The 17,169-nt window shown below is 41.0% G+C and overlaps 1 protein-coding gene across 1 annotated transcript in view; it reads right to left on the reverse strand.

The window, feature by feature from the left end:
- Nucleotides 1-10,867: 10,867 nt before the first annotated feature.
- Nucleotides 10,868-17,169, reverse strand: part of CHRNB3 (cholinergic receptor nicotinic beta 3 subunit) — a 37,790-nt gene continuing 31,488 nt past the window's right edge. The window contains exons 5-7 of the mRNA XM_027865258.1: nucleotides 16,522-16,631; nucleotides 14,234-15,116; nucleotides 10,868-11,002 (exon numbers count right to left, since the gene is read on the reverse strand). Of these exons, the coding sequence (XP_027721059.1) occupies nucleotides 10,868-11,002; nucleotides 14,234-15,116; nucleotides 16,522-16,631 (1,128 nt within the window). The remainder of the gene's footprint in view (nucleotides 11,003-14,233; nucleotides 15,117-16,521; nucleotides 16,632-17,169) is intronic.

Consider the following 17,169-nt stretch of genomic DNA (forward strand, 5'->3'; position numbering starts at 1 on the left):
CTTTATCTGCTTCCCTTTTTCTTTTGCCTTCTGAAATTTAGATTCTAGATTTGGTCAATATTACTCCACACAAGGAAAAGGAGGTGAGGCCAGCCCTCGAGCCCTGAAATTGCCCATATCATCTTCCCTTCTATATCCTCCTTTCCCTGCCTGCATTTACTAGGGAAGACTATTAGCTTGAGGGAGGGGACTGTCCTAGCTGCAAGTTCCTTTTGTGACATAGTAAATAAAACTCCTTCGTTGCAGTGGTGCCAAAAGGCCGGACTCTGACCTGCTGTGGTCTGTGCTATTTTGGATTTTTGCGGCTTCTCGTTGTTCTGTTTCAGGGACTGGATTTGACCCGTGGAATGTCTGCACCATGTCACATCAAGCTGTGTTCTTTCGGGGTTCTATCATAGGCTATTGCTGTCTGTCAATGTTGTAACACCATCTGGTGTTGAAATAACCCTTTTGCCCTTCCAGAAGATAATAAGACTTGTGAAATATTGTCAACTGTGTTGTTTTGTGCATGCCTGTACAATATGATTCAAATAACTTAATAGTATACAGTAAAATTAACAGGCAAAACCTAGGCATGGTAGATTTCTTCTTTGAGTTTATTATTCATTCATTCAACAAATATATAATTGACCACCTGATCTAGGTGAAGCACTTGTTAGGCCGTAAGAGGGATAGCAAGAGAAGTAATCAACTTACTATATGCTAGGCACTTTGCTAGGTGCTCGGGATACAAAGACAAAAACAAAATAGTCCTTGCCCTCAAGGAGCTTACATTCTATTAAGGGAGACATATATATATATATCAATAAGCATAGATAGATAGATACACATATATGCATACATATGTGTGTATGTATGTGTGTGTGTATATAAATATATATATATATATATATATATATATTTACATTCATACAGGGTAATTAGCAGGGAGCACTAACAACTTGAGGAATGGTTCCTATATGGCATCCTACCATTAGAAAGCCTTTTTATATACGTTATTTCATTTCACAATAACTTTGTGAGGCAGGTGATACAGGTATCTCCTTTTTGCAGATGGGAAGAATGAAGATGGTAGTAGTAGTTAAAGCTGCTTGCTCAAGGCAGAGACAAAACTCTCAAGTCCTGTGTTATATCCATGATTGGCATATGGTACATGCTTAATAAATACTTATTGATTGACAATTCCAATGATGCCACCCAATCCAGGCAGGTTTTGTCTCTACAGACAGGAGATGTTGTTTGGTCAACGTCACTGTACAGAAAATTCTACAGAGCCAATATGACATTATGATTCTGGGGTTGGGGGGGGGTAGGGAAGCCCCAGCAGGATAACTCCAGGTGGGATACTGCGCTTGTAGAGTGACTAGAACATTCTCCTGACCTTGGAAGTGCAGGGATTCTATTGTGCTGGATATCCCTGAAGTAACATTTGAATAAGTCAAGAGAAAGGAGTTTTGTAGCATTTCCACCTAGAAGTTTCTAATTACTTGCTGTATTTGGTCTTTAGAATAAAAGTACTTATGTAAGAAGTTATGACTTGATGCCTCTTTGGGAAAGCGGCTTCCTGAGGCCAATGCTGGGTGTCCTCACTCTGATGAACAAGTCCTGGAGCTTACAACGTGAACCACTGCTTACCAGGTGTTTCCTCTTCCCATCGTGGTGCTAACTGTGAGACATACATTTTATGACATAAGAGTTGGGGAGCAGGACTTTGTATTTTATAATGATCTTTGATAAAAATGCTTACGGTAAAATGGAATGAAAGAGACTGAGCAGTGGTATATATTATATACCACTGATTGATATATACATATATATGTATATCCATATCTATATCTCAGATTATAGATACCTGAGGCTATCTATACGTGTATGTATGCAATTCAGTCCATTCTAGTGCCAGGAGGGACCTGAGAGACCAACTGAGCCAACCCTTTCATTTTACAGATAAAGGAGAAATGAAGGCACAGAACGGCTATGTCTAGGCAGGAAGGAGGTGCAATGGAAAGAGCACGGGGCTGGGACTCTGGAAGTCCTGAATTCGAATCCAGCCTCAGAAGCTTAACTGTATCACTCTGGGCAAGTCACTTAACCCACTGCCTGCCTCGGTTTCCTTATATGTAAAATGGAGATAATAACAGTACTTATCTCGCAGAATTGTTTTTAAGGCTCAAGTGAGATCATATTTACCTTTCTTCCTTCCTTCTTTCCCTCCTTCCTTCCTTCCTTCCTTCTTTCCCTGCTTCCTTCCTTCCCCATATTCCTAGTAAAAGCTGGCTGTACTTGTTGCCTCTAATTCCACTCACCTCACTTCTCAGCCCTCTGTGTTTTGGCGTGGGGGAACTGATTTCCATTCCTGGTGATATACTCTGCCTCCCTGAGTCTCAGTTTCTTCCTTTATCAGTATAAAGGAGTTGGAATAGATTGCCTCTAAGGTCCCTTGTAACTCTGACATTTGAGGGTGCTATGCTTCTCACCTTCTGGCCGTGTGAATGCAACTCCCCCAGAAGAGAGAGGAGGGGGAGCATGAAGTCATTTACTTGGCTTCTTGTGAGGATCCCTTTCTTGGAGATGAGGAGCTCAGGGAGGTGAAGGGAGGAAAACCTTATGGAACTCCCACTAACCAGTTCACACACAAAAAAAGATGGATAGCCAGCGCCAGCAACCTCCCTTGGTGTTTTGGGGTGGCTTGTGGTGTCTCTACCTGAGGCTTCTCCCCCACCCCCACTCCATGGCAGTGACTCAGCCTGAACCTCTAGACCCCAGAAGATGGGGGAAATATTGACCCTATGCAGCTGTATGAAGGAAAGAGAGTGCCGCTGTGCAAATGGGGGAAAGGGGAGAGGGAAGAGGAGATTAGGCAGCATAGATGACACTGGCTAAAAGGAGTCTTCTCTCTGGGCCCATGGAAAAGGAGACTAGAAACCTAGCTGGAGTCACTAACTTCCTTGTGGCCCTTACTCTGGGTGGCCCCTACATCACCTCACCTCCCCGAGGGTAAGGACTCCCCCAGGAGGACAGGTGCATGCCCCAGCACTGGAAGGAACAAGGACCAAACTGTGAAGAGGAAAGTCAGAAATAAGAAAAAAGACTGAAAGGAGAAGCTAGGTGGCGCAGTACATAGAGCACCAGCCCTGGAGTCAAGTGGACCTGAGTTCAAATCCAGCCTCAGACACTTGACACTTACTAACTGGGCAAGTCACTTAACCTCAATTATCTTGCAAAAAAAAAAAAAGACTGAAAGACAAAAAGTCCAAAAGAGAAAGGCTATGCATATGCTTAACTACTAAGAAGATAAGCCATTAGTGAAATTCATAAAGCCAGAAGGAAAAATGAATATAACTTTTTAAAAAGGGTCTTCTCGGAGACTGAAGTTATGTGAAGTCACAAACCACCCTCGGCAGACCTGATTTACAGGTGGTACTGAGATAATGATTCTCATGCTCAGAGTTTGTCTTTAATTAGCAGTGTTCATGGGAGAACTATAACTTATACATCCAGCCACAGAGAGGGTGACTGAAATTTGGAACCTTTAAGCTGCTTTGCTTAAAGATGAAGAAAAGGATTAGATTTGTTACATGGAATAGAATTATTACAGAGTGGAATAAAATACAAAATACAGAATTGAATATATAATGCCAAACATCTACTTCTTTCAATGCCAGCTGAATCTCTGACCCAAGTCCTGAGACAAAGGGCCATGACTTAAGCAGTTACAGGACGAGATCAATTACTTGTGAACAGCATCAGAAAGAAAATTATGTAGGATTGATTTTAATCTTCCCAGGAAGGAAAGAAAAATTGTGAGCCAGGTATTGAACTTATTGAGGAAGGAAAGTGAATGACCTGGAGTGGGGGTGTTGTAGACAACTGCAGTAACAGGATTTTAATTGGGTGGTAGATGCAAATATCATGAACCTCAGAGGAAGAAAAATAATGAGTAATGAAAGAAGGGGGAAAACCTGTAAGTATCAATAGGGAGCAAGGACTACTCCTTCCTTGAGCAGCGAGCTGAGGAGAATGAGTAAAGGTACAGCCAGTATTAGAAAGGGTGGCCAGGGAGGTTGTGTCATCAGTAGATTTGAGATGAAGTGAAGCTTGTTGCTTATGGAACAGGCATTCCAGAGGGCACAGTGGAAGGGCTGGGTAAAACTTGGGGGTAGGAAAGTTAAGGGGGATGGGAATGAGAAATCAGGTGGTGGGGTGGGTGATGGGGTTTGGATGATGATCTATAGGAACTGAGGGTCACTGGGAAGTGAAGGATATGACCAGGGCACCACTCCTCTTCCCTCAGAGGAGGGGTGCAGCAGGAGATGGGAGACTGAAGTGGAAGGTTGCCCTTCTTTGCACATGGCTCAGTAGAAGATACCATATCTATCTAGGAGGAGACATAGTTTGAGGAAAGGAGTAAAGCCAAACACTTTTTTTTTGGAGGTGGGGCTAGGCAATGGGGTTAAGTGACTTGCCCAGGGTCACTCAGCTTGTAAGTGTCATGTGTCTGAGGTCACATTTGAACTCAGGTCCTCCTGACTCCAGGGCTGGTGCTCTATCAACTGCACCACCTAGCTGCCTCTAAACACTTTTTAAATGATGCAGAAGAAAAGTAGCATTCAGGCAGGAAACAGCTTTCATGAGTGAGACCTCTATCAGTGCAGAAGAGAACTTACTAAAGAGAGATTCTTAAAGAACCAGTCCTGGCAGTTGAGAGTCAAAATACTCCAGGAATAAGCATTTATTAAACATCTACTGTGTGCCAGGAACACTGGTGATACAAATACAATGAAAGAAACAATCCTTACTCTCAAGGAACTTAGATTTCTAGCAAAGATATAACAAATCTATGCTTCTAAAATGAGAAAAGTATGGCATTCGAGGCAGAAGAGATATTAACAATCACTTAGTACAACTCCTGCATTTTACAGAAGGGAGACTGAGGCCCAGTGAGGTTAAGTGACTTGCTGTGAAGACCCCAGGAGCCTCTCCACCCTGCTAAATGAAGAAGCTGCCAAGCTGAAGAAGCTCAAAACCCTTGGGTTACTCTGTCACAGTAAGATCTGTAGGAAAGGGCAAAGCTCCGTTTCCCTAAGGGTGGAGAGTATGTGTGGGGTGGGGGTGGGGAGGCAGAGTTTGAATATCAACTAGTCATCAAATGCCCATCAGGCCTCCCTCTCCCCACCCACCCACATAAAAATCAGCACTGGTCTCCAGGTCTAGGCTCCTCACTCCCATCTCCCACTTCCCAGTTTTAGTCGTGTCTGACTCTTTGTGACCCTTTTTGGGGTTTTCTTGGCAAAGACACTGGAGTAGTTTGCCATTTCCTTCTCCAGCTCATTTTACAGATGAGGAAACTGAGACAAACAGAGTTAAGTGACTTGCCCAAGGTCACACAGCTAGTAAGTGTCTGAGGTCAGATTTAAACTCAGGAAGATGACTCTGAGATCCTGGCACCCTATCCACTGGGCCACCTAAGAATCCTATAAAAATCCAACAGACTTTGCTGGTTTTGGGGGAAAGGGTACCCCATTCCCTTTTGGACCCCAATGGGGTGCCTGATTCTACCTGGGTTTCAGAAGGTCTGACCTGGTTCCAGCATCCTTCCTGGTTGCTCTTCATAGTGTAAGTATGTCCACTCAATAAAGCTGGCTTGTTTTACTGCCTCAGTGTGTACTTCATATTTCTTTCCCCTATACTAGACTATTGTTACGTGGAATTTTCCTAAGTCTGCATTAATGCACTTATGCAAGACCACACAAATAATTAGTGGACAAACCAAGATTAGAACCTAGGTTTCTACACTCTTACCCATATAAAAGAACTATCAAATTGATTCTATGAGGGATCCCAACACATTATTTAATGTAAATACAATTCTCTTGTAGACAATGTGCAGTTCAACTAAAATTATTAACAGACAACAAGAAAGCATTTAGTTAACAATAGTTTTATGAGGTTTTTCTAAAATAAGAATTTACAAGAGATTTGGGGGTGGGATGATTTGTATGACTCTAGTCTTATCAAGTCTATTCAGGAAAGTTTGAGTACCCTCTTTCTCACGATAAATTTCACTATAACAAAAGATATTAAAAATAATTTGATTCATTATTCTTTTCAAAAGTAGCCATTGGGAAAACTACCTATTTAAAGGCCTTAGTGAGGAATTTAGTTGTGAGGGTTTAGAGAAGGGAAACCACTGGTATCAATTTCTCCTGTTCATTTTTTTCTTTCCCGATTCTTCCTTAACAGCCTTCTTTCTTGCCCTGGACATTAATGGCAGCCTAGAATTAAAAAAAAAAAAACCTTAATGGGACAGCTTATATAAATGGAAGAGGGTCTAAGGATGCTGTACTCCTTTGTTCTGGTGTTTGGCTGACTGGATAACTTCTTCCTGCCTCCTCTATGTGGGAGCCCAGAAGAAGAAAATAGTTAATGCCTTAGAACCCCAGAAGTGAAGAATGGATGTTAATTAGGTAGCCCAGAGAGGAAAGGTCTATGTCTTCTTTTTTTTTTTGTACTGTGTGTGTGTGTGTGTGTGTGTGTGTGTGTGTGTGTGTAAAATCAAGATTAAATGACTTGCCCAGGGTCACACAGCTAGTAAGTGTCTCAGGTTGGATTTGAACTCATTTCTTCCTGACTCCGGGGTAGGTTCTTTATCCACTGCACCTATTAGCTGCCTCTCATCTATATTTTCCTTGAACAAATCAAGTAAAAGAACTCCTTTTGACAAAATAACAAAATTCAGAAAAAATTTATGGCAGCCCATTTTATTTTAATGCATAATAATAAATACACCTTAATTTTGTTTTTATGAACAAATCAAGTTCACATGTTTTTTAAATATGTTAAATTTACAGTACATGCATAGTCAAATACACATGTAGTCAAGCATAGAAGCTAACATGCATGCATGGGAACTAACACATATACAGGTAGATGAAAGCCAACACACTTACTTAAATATATACATGGGAGCTAACACAAGTCATTGGGTACAGCATATGACTTTTGCCTCTTGTGTTCAGTGGCAACAGGCCTAGTAGCTCTGTCTTGTGGACACCAAAATCAAGTTTTCTAAAGTCTCAGCTCTATTAATACAGCTGAAAAAATTACTTCGGCAGTCCCTTTATGGTTTCACATAGGGCAGCTGTCCCCTTGGCACCCCTATTATACCACCTATGTATGAGTCCTTTCACTCAAGTCTTCTTGAGGGTTTGTAGATGACCGTAGGCTTTCAAAGGAGAATACAAATTTTGGCAGGTCCTACCAAGCTGGAAAGGCTTCCAAGGTAGACCCAGAGGAAGGTAGGTTTGTCTTGCCAAGGACCAGCCTAGCTCAATTCAGAGAGGCTTATCACCCCACTAGCTGTGGATGATCTTTTTTTTTTTTTTAGTCCCAGCAACTCACAAAGACTTTTTACTAGATCATGTAGGGATTGTTGTTTTGCTCAATATTGAAGATTTTATAAAAAATTATGAATTTTTATGAATTTAAAGATAATTATGAATTATGAAGAAAAATTAAAATAACTGAAGAAAACTCTTCAAGCAAGAATTCCTATACACTATCTCCCTAGATTCCTTAGGTACCCAGGATAAAGTTTGTGTGTGTGTGAGTTTTATGTATAACAATATATAATAATAAAAGAAGAGTTTTTATGTATAACAGTTTTGAGTCTCTACTAGTATTTGAAAGATTTCTGTTACTTTCATAAGACTTGTTTTCATAGACCTAAATCTCCATATTGAGCCTATCTTTTTTTTGTGATTAAGTCAACATCATCTTCACCATCCTTTTGTCCGATCAGGGCTTTCAAGCCAACACCATAGGTAATGGGTAACCAAGCCTCTTTGAGAGCATCAATATTAACTTGAATAAAACTGTGTTTACAGGTAAATTAAAAGAGAAAAATTGTCCAGAACCACAGACTCACAGATCATATTAACATCTATTGCACAACTAATAAGTGAAGTTAATTCTTTTTTAGGGATACTGTAATGTAGATGCATTTGAGTAAACAACATCACCTTCCCTTTGGATGCTGTGTGCATGCTCTGACAGTTTCAGTTCCCCTCAAAGCATTTTTTTTAAAACTTCTGCGGGAATTCTTTTTGAGAGATTTTCATGGTACAGTGGAAAGAGCACTGGATTTAAAGAACCTCTGTGTTGTGGAGGAAATGGAAAAATTCATGTGCTATGAGTTTGGGAGAAACATCTTCTCCCCAGTAAAAGTAACTAGAGGTTAAAGAAAGGGAGTCACAGGGTAGTATAAATAGACACACCCTCATTCTGTATGTTTTTCAACAACAGAATAAGTTGGGATGAGAGATGATATCTTGAAGGGGGTCTCCACTATGTTGGAGAACTAAACATGCTGATGAGATTTAACAAAAGACCTCCAGCCCCCACTGAGGTGATCAGATAGGATTAATTATAAAGAAACATCCCCACCAGAATATACTTGATCTTTGGCAGCTCCCAAGACAAGGTTAACAAGTCACAAACTCAAGGTTAATACATTCTCTTCCCCCAACCCCAATCACCTACATCTTGTCCCTACTACTCAACCTCCCAAACAAGGAAAGAGACTGAGTAGCCTCACCTGGCAGGCTTCTTTTGTGGTCTGTAATGTTGCCCTAAGGCTGTCAAACTCAAAGGACCCAAGGTGGATCTTAGGACCTCTGGGTTGAGGAATTCCCCAACAGTCAGACCTTGGGCCTTAGTTTCCTCATCTGTAAAATGTGGGAATTGAACTAGATGGTCTCTATGGACCTTTCCAGGTCTAGATCTGTGATTCTTTAGCAAATTCAGTTTTATGGCATCTTCTCAGTGGTGGCAGATCTTCGTTATTAGATGATGGGTGTGATTTTGGAAAACAACCAAAACTTGTTTAAGGCCAAATTTCATGACTGGGGATGGGAGCAGGGGTTGGAGGAGGGGAAGGCTCACCCTAGAAACTATCACACTGGGTGAAATACAGGGTGAATTTCTTCTAATTCCCAAAGATGAGTTCCAAGAACACTTTGAGGAATGATGGTATTGTTGGAATAGATTTACCAAGGGATTTTCTTTGAGGGGCACCACTCATCTGAATGTATATGTGCTAGTATATTTCTATTTAGAGTGGAGAGATCTGGGGTCAAGTTCTAGCTTCGACATTTAGAACTTTGTACAACTTCTAGAAAATGTCTTAACTTCTCTGAGTTGCATTTTTCTGATTTGAGGGCTGGAGGGTGGAGCACTAAACTCCTCTGAAAGTTTTCCTTTAGAGAGGACAGGTATGAGACTTCCAACCCACTCCCCTCTCCACCTGTAGCTCTGTCTGACTTCAGTGCTCCTCGCCGGGACTCCGTGGCATCCCTCTCCCTTTCCAGCTCCCCACCCTATATTGTCTTCCCCCATTAGACTGTAAGCTCCTTGAGAGCGGAGACTGACTTATTTTTCTTCTTTGTATCTCCAGTGCTTAGCACAGTGTCTGGCACATAGCAGGAACTTAATAAAAGTTTATTAAATTGAATTCCTCGCTGGTAAACTATGTTGGTGTAAGGAAAGAGCTTTGCAAACTAAAAATTTATCTATAGATATGAATATGTATATATAACATATTCTATATACATATACATATCTATATATATATAGATATATATAGATAGATAGATAGATAGATATAGAGAGAGAGAGAGAAAGAGACAGAGATTCTTTTTAATCTGACCCATGAAATATCATCGGTATGGGAATCTCAGGGTAAGGAACTTTTTTTTATCAAGGCAAATCATCTATCACCTTCTCTGTAATGTATAGCCTTAGAGGGTTGGGTGGGGAAAGGAGAGGATAGGTGACATATAACTGGTATGTGTAAGAGGAAGGATTTGAACCCAGATCTTCCTGGCTTCCAGACCGGCTTTCTATTTACTACTCCAACTTGCCTCTCAGAGTAGTTTAAAAATCGATCTTATTGTGGTGTAGTCACAATTCATCTTTTTTGCCCGCAAAAGGTGAGCATCTCTTTCCCTACCAGGTGCTGGTGAAGCGAGAAGCAAAGCCCAAACCCTCAATTCTTCGACAGTTTCCTGCTCAATACTGCTAGGAAAAGCCAATAGACACAGATGCCCATAGACCTTGAGGCCTCCCCATCCTCCCTGGTGCTTCGTCAGGTGCCTACTCTTTGGGCACCTGTATTCCCAACCTGTCTTCAACACCAAACTGTCTCTGGATGAGACAAATATCTTAGAAGTGGAAGCAGAGAGATGACCAGCAGTTTTTGTGTCTGGGGCAAGCAGAACCAAACCTACTCTGATAATGCCTTCGATTCAGTTGGTAGGAGGTGACAGACAAGAGAAGACTGCTGATGTAGAAGCTGCTGGTTGAGAAGGGGGGAGCAGACAAGGTAGGGCTGAGCTAGACAAGAGTTCACCTGGGCTGCAGTCACTGTGGGGAGGAGTTTGGTCATTTGGTAGCTGCTTATTTTAATTAATTCTTCCTGGTAGCTAGGTGTTCAGCTCAGTTGTTTCTATGCTACTGAAAAACTAAAAGCGCTATTAGTACTCCTTCTAAATCTTGCCACTCTTGACCAAAGCTCTGGCCATCCCGCCTTAGTTGTAGCTTTGACTAGGAGCTTGAGGAAGCTTCCTCATTTTTGTACATACTTCACTCCAACGGGGACCCAACATTATAAAATCATTTATTGGTCAACCCATATTCAGGAAGCTTCTCTCCTGGGCAGGAATGTATTCTGAACCAGGACCATTTTGAGGATCAGGGCCATTTTCATAAGCATACTCCTTCTGCTCCTGAATATATACTAATTAAATATTGATTCTAAGAGATAGCTTCATCCTTATGGCATTATTGAAACCATCACAGAAAATTATTTTTAGTGATAACTGTTTAGCCACATCTGCAAAGCAGGAGTGAATATCAGGACAGAACCTGTTATCGATACTAGCAGAAATAGCCAAAGAAAGATGCGGTCAAGGACTTGAGCCACAAACTTCCAGTCCTGGACAACCTGCAAGAGAAAAATGACTTTTTAATGGAATAAAGACAATGAGTAACTTACCTGCCTTCACTTGAAGGATACATGATTGTAAGTTTCAGATTTATAGTGCTTCTGTTTGCAATGAGCTCCAGAGTGACATGGCAGAGAGCATGTTGGACTTGGTGTTGGTCAATAAACATGTATTAAACACCTACTGTGTGCCAGCCACTGGGCTGAGTGCTGGAGATACAAAGAAAAGCAAAGACAGTCCCTAGTCCCAAGGAGGTAAAGATCTAATGGAGAAGACAACAAGCAAACAACTATGTACTAACAAGTCGTATGCAGGATAAATTGGAGATAATCAATAGAGGGAGGGCATTAGCATTAAGGGGAATTGGGAAGGGTTTCTTGTAGAAATTGGGATTTTATCTGGGATTTGAAGGAAGTGAGTGAGGAAGAACCCCCCTGAGTTTCAGGTAACTCTCTAAAACCTTAGGTTACAGATGGATTGTAGGTGAGTTATAGGTGGGTCTGTCTTGGTAGAGAGATTTTCATCATGGTGTGTAAGTTTACCATATTGTAAGGCAGCTAAGTGGTGCAGTGGATAGAGCACTGGGTCTGGAGTCAAGAAGACCTGAGTTTAAATTTGGCCTCAGACACTTACTAGCTGTGGGACCCTGGGCAAGTCACTTAACCCCTATTTGTCTTGGTTTCTCATCTATAAAATGAGGACACATTGGAAAAGGAAATGGCAAACTACTGCATGAAAACCCCATGGACAATGTCCTTGGGGCACATAGAGTTGGACACAACGGAATGACTGAACAACATACTGTATTGTACTGGCTTAATCCAATACTACATATTCAGAGTTTATGGTATTGGATTTGTCTTTGAAAATACTCTGCATACAATTGGGAAACAAACCTACTTTGCACTAAATTCTTCCTCTAATGCCTCATCATGGGGTAGAAATGACCCTGGGTTCTCTGAGACTAGGCAGTTTAGCAAAAGCTAAAGTCTACCTGCCGGCTAGTGCTGGAATCACAAACCACAATTAAATCAACTGCCCTTTTCCAAGATGGGGCATATCACTTTACTTCCCTACAGCTGTCTCACTATCCCTTTAACTTTCTAAAACAAATTATTCCTCTCTGGTCCCCTTCTCCCTTTTTGTGTAGTATTTCCCTATTAGAATGTAAGTTCCTTGAGGGCTTTTGGAATTGTATCCCCAGTGCTTGGCACAGGGTAAGTGCTTAATAAATACCCATTAATTATTTTACTCCCCCCCCAAAAAATACTCTGCATAAAACTGCTATGGCCTATGGAACTCAGTCCATTTAGGCCAGAACTTTTCTCCTCTCTTAGTGAGGAGCTCTTCCAAATATATTAACAAAATAACGTCAATGGAATGAAAAAAATTCAAGCTGGACTCTTTTTGAGTTTTTATTTTTAAATCCTGTTGATGAAATAATCCATCATGCTGTGAAAAATGAGAAACCACCAGGGCTTTGGATAACCAACTTAACATGTAAAATTAGATTACTTAAAAATAGAATAGAGGTTAATCAGAATGAATAGTACTTTGTACTTTGTACCTTGACCTTTTCACTTTTCTTCATAGTGTTTTTCTGAACTTTTAGTCTGAAAGTTCTTGCCTCAATCCTATATTTTTTTCAGGGTTTATTTAATTAAGAAAAAAATACCATTTCAGGCAGGTAGGAAACTAGAATAGTAATAATTAGTTGACACTGCTATGGTCCTTTGAGGTTTGCAAAGTGCTTTACATATATTACCTTATTTGAACCTCAGAACAATAATCCTGTGAAATGGTGAAGTGTATAGAACACCAGACCTGGAGACTGGAAGACTCCTCTTCCTGAGTTCAAATCGGGCCTCAGACACTTACTGGCTGCGTGACCCTGGGCAAGTCACTTAACCCTCTTTGCCTCAGTTTCCTCATCTGTAAAATGAGCTGGAGAAGGAAAGGGCAAACCACTTCAGCATCTTTGTCAAGAAAACCCAAAATGGGGTCACAAAGAATTAGACATGACTGAATAACAACAAATGACGTAATGGCTCAAAGGCTGACTTTGGAGCCGGGAAGATCTGTGTTTAAGTCCTGCTTTCAGCAATTAGCTGTATGACAATTGGCAAGGCACTTAATGTTTTTCACTCCCAGGTAGCTCTCTAAGACTCTAAGTTACAGAGGAGTTGCTTTGATGCATCTGTGGAAGGAGTTTCCATACTGAGAGTTTTGTACACTGGTAAAATCACAGGTACTGATTGAATAAAACCAGTATTAGTCATTTTATAAAAAATTTTGTTTTGATTAAATAGGGTAGAGTGCTATAATGGAGAGTGAATACAGAGTCAGGCAACCTGTTCTAACATTTCCTCCAGTACTTGTGTGACAGTGTCGTTCAGTCATTTTTCAGTCATATCTGACTCTCTGTGACCCCTTTTGGGCTTTTCTTGGCAAAGATTTTGGAATGGTTTGCTATTTCCTTCCCCAGCTCATTTTACAGAGGAGAAGACTGAGGCAAACAGAGTGAAGTGACTTGGCCACAATCACACAGCCAGTAAGGGTCTGAGGCCACATTTGAACTCAGATCCTCCTGACTCCAGGCCTGGTGCTCTGCCCACTGCTCCATCTAGCTGCCACTGCTTGTGTAACATGGGGCAAGTCACTCAATCTCTCTCTGTATCTCAGTGTCTACATGGGATCTTAGCTCTGGAGCTGGAAAGGGCCTTAGAAAACTCAAGTGAGGCCTAGATAAGATAAGGGATTTGCCCAGGGTCATAGTTAGAAAGTGTTTGAGTCAGGATTCAGGTCAGAATCTCACATCTCGGCTGTAAAACCCGTGCTCTATGAGAGAGAGAGAGACAGAGAGAGGAAACGATGGGCTAGATGAGCTTAGATGCCACAATAGATAGAGTGCCAGGCCTGGAGTCAAGAAGATCTGTATCTGAATCTGGCCTCAGGCACTTACTAGCTGTGTGACCCTGGGCAAGTCACTTTACTTCTGTCTACCTCAGTTTCTTCAACTATAAAATGGAGATGATAATAATAGCACCTCCTTCCTAAGGCTGTTGTGAGGCTCAAATTAGAAGATAATTATAAAGAGCTTGGCACAGTGCCTGGCAGATAGTTAGCACTATACAAATGCTAGCTATTATTATTACTAATTATTATTGTTGTTTATTATTATCAATATTATAATCCTGGCTGACTCTGCCACGTTTTCTGAGTTCACTCACCTCATTGATGAAATGCTCTTTTTTCACATGCCTGGAGATGTACCTAATGGACTCAGCAGCCTTTTCCAAAAAGGCAACCAGTACTTTTTCTCCATCTTTCATTTGCTTCTGCTTCTGCTTTGTTGGTATTTTTGCTTTAGCCTCTGGCTGGCTTTCCACCACATCTGGGAAGGGGTAGCGATCAATGGGGCCTTTCATGCAGAGAAGTTTTGGGAGCTTTTGGAGAAACAATCTTTTTACCCAAGGGGCCATGGGGTGGTAAGTGGAAGAAGATCGGTGGTGGACATTGATAACAAAGACCGTGACAATGATGGACAGGGTGACAAAAATCATGATGAACAGCAGATATTCCCCAATCAGAGGGATGACCTTGGAAGACGATGGGATGATTTCTTCAATCACTAGGAGAAAAACGGTCAGGGAAACTAGAACCGAAGTGGAGAGTGAGAGTTTTTCTCCTTCATCAGAAGGCACATAAAAGACAAGGACCGTCAGGAAAGACAATCCAAGACAGGGGATGATGAGGAAAAGGGTATAGAACAGAGGCAGGCGCCTCAGAACGAAAGAATATGTAACATACGGGTAAGAATACAAACCCTCCTTTCTGTTTCCTTTCATGCCTTTGGCATACAATATTTCCCATTCTCCGTTATCAAAGAAGTCATTTCTGTCAACGTTCTCATCAATTAAAACAAGGTCAACCATGGTGCCATCGTAAGTCCAGGAACCAAACTTCATCGAACAGTTTTGTCGGTCAAATGGGAAAAATGTCACATCCATTGTGCATGAGCTTTTGTAACTGGATGGAGGAGTCCAAACAATGGTTCCATTGTGTCTTACTATGACCTTGGTCATTAGAGAGCCTTCGAAGCGTCCATCAGCACTGAAAGAGAGAGAGCCACTTTCACTCTGAAGAGTTGTCATGTGTGGAATGATTGGTTGTTTCTTTCAACATCATCAGAAATGTGTAATTACTCTTTTCCCACTATGAGGATAACCGACAACCTGCCTCTACTACATACTGGGTGACCTTATGTAAGTCACTTTATTTCTTTGGGTTTCATCTCTCTCTCTTATAAAATAAAGGGGACAGAGTAGGCCAAAGGATCATAAAATCTCTTGTGTCCCCTCCATCTCTAAATCCTCCTATCTTCCTCATAGAAGACTTTTCTTCTTTTCAAGATGATGAAATTTTTATTTTACTGTTATACTAATAACCGATTATTAAATTAGGATTCAGGCTTTTCTCCTTTATTTCCTCATTTCAGGCCCAGGTCCTGTAAAAGTAATCCCTGAAGGTCTTGACTGATTGACAAGATTGTCCTAGCCCTCAAGGAACACGCTCTTCAATCTTGAGTGGAAGGCCTAACTTCTGTTTAGAGTGTAAACAGAAGCCAGTCTGGCTGAGTTCTTGAGGTTACCCCAAGGAGAAGAGCCCCTGTCTTTGTATCCTTCCATTAGAGTTTAGGGTGACTCAGCTCCTGAAGGAGAAAGCCAACCAGAGTGGCCTGGATGGAGATGGATTCGGGTTACTGAGTCTCATGATCAAGACATATTCTCAGCAGAAGGAGCTGAAGATTTTTAGCCCACTTCCTCGTTAAATATCCACCAATGAGGGTTGATTTTTTTTTTTTTAAGGCAATTGGGGTTAAGTGACTTGCCCAGGATCACACAGCTAGTAAGTGTCAAGTGTTTGGTCTGAGGTCATATTTGAACTCAGGTCCTCCTGACTTCAGGGCCGGTGCTCTATCCACTGTGCCACCTGGCTGCCCCTAGGGTTGATATTCACTTGTCAAGGGAATTCCCTTTCAAGGATTATTTAAAGCTTTCAGGCTCTCCATGTCTTTTATCTTTGATTACAGAGAGAAACCACTGATAATCAATTTATTAATTGCTGGCTAGCCTAATTAATAAATTGATTATTAATTACCCAGAGACTCTATCTCAGGGTTTTTCATTCATCACAATACAACTCAAGTATCATCTCCTACAGGAAGCCCTGATCCTTCCAAATGCTAGTGCCCTCCCTCTCAAACTGCCTTGTATTTAACTAATTTATATATATTTTTATTTATTCTGTATATACTTATGCAGGGTATGCTCTTAGTACAGTTTTATGCTATTAAATCTTATGAAAACTATGAAAAATGGATATGGGCATACTCATATTTGTCTTTCTCTTGAACAATATGCTTGCGTGTTTTACATTTCATGTTACTAGAAAAGCAAACTTTCCCCTTGAGTATTGGAGTTTATTTCCTTAGCCCCTTTCCCTCTAAAATACTTACTTTTCAAAAAGAACTATATCAGGAAGCCAAAGAGATTCGGATGGAACTTTAATGAAGCTGATTCCACCATATTCATCAGGGTTCCAGCGTAATTTGTGGTCTATCCATTCCTGTAGAGAGTCAGTGAAAAAAAAAATTAGAATTTTGCACTTAATGATTGTCTATCCCTCCTCTAGAGAGCCTCCTATATTGGGGACTTTCATGGTATGGAGGAGGGCAATTTCTGATGAGAAGCATGACTGAACTCCAGGGAAACTGAGAAGCCCCTATCCTTGTCCTGAACTTTCAATGCTTTTAGAATTGTCCTATTTAACTGTTAATGCATTTAATTGTCATATTTAACTAAATGGCAAAGGGATTAGGGTATCAGCATGGGACTCAAGTCTTGTCTCTGATACATACTGTGATTGTGGACCAGTTGTATATATCACATCATATATTAAGCACTTACTATGTGTGCCAAGAATTGTAAACTTCTCAGTGCCCTAGGCAACTTTTCTAAGAACATAAGTTACAAATAAATTCCTTAAGATCAGGGACTGTTTTTGCTTTTCTTGTTATCTATAGTGTTTAGCACAGTGCCTGGTACACAGTAAACACATGATAAATGCTTGTTGATATACTGACTAACTGATCTATATCATGGGA

Source organism: Vombatus ursinus, unplaced genomic scaffold (genome assembly GCF_900497805.2).
Source record: "Vombatus ursinus unplaced genomic scaffold, bare-nosed wombat genome assembly UNPS02014778.1, whole genome shotgun sequence".
NCBI lineage: Eukaryota > Metazoa > Chordata > Mammalia > Diprotodontia > Vombatidae > Vombatus > Vombatus ursinus.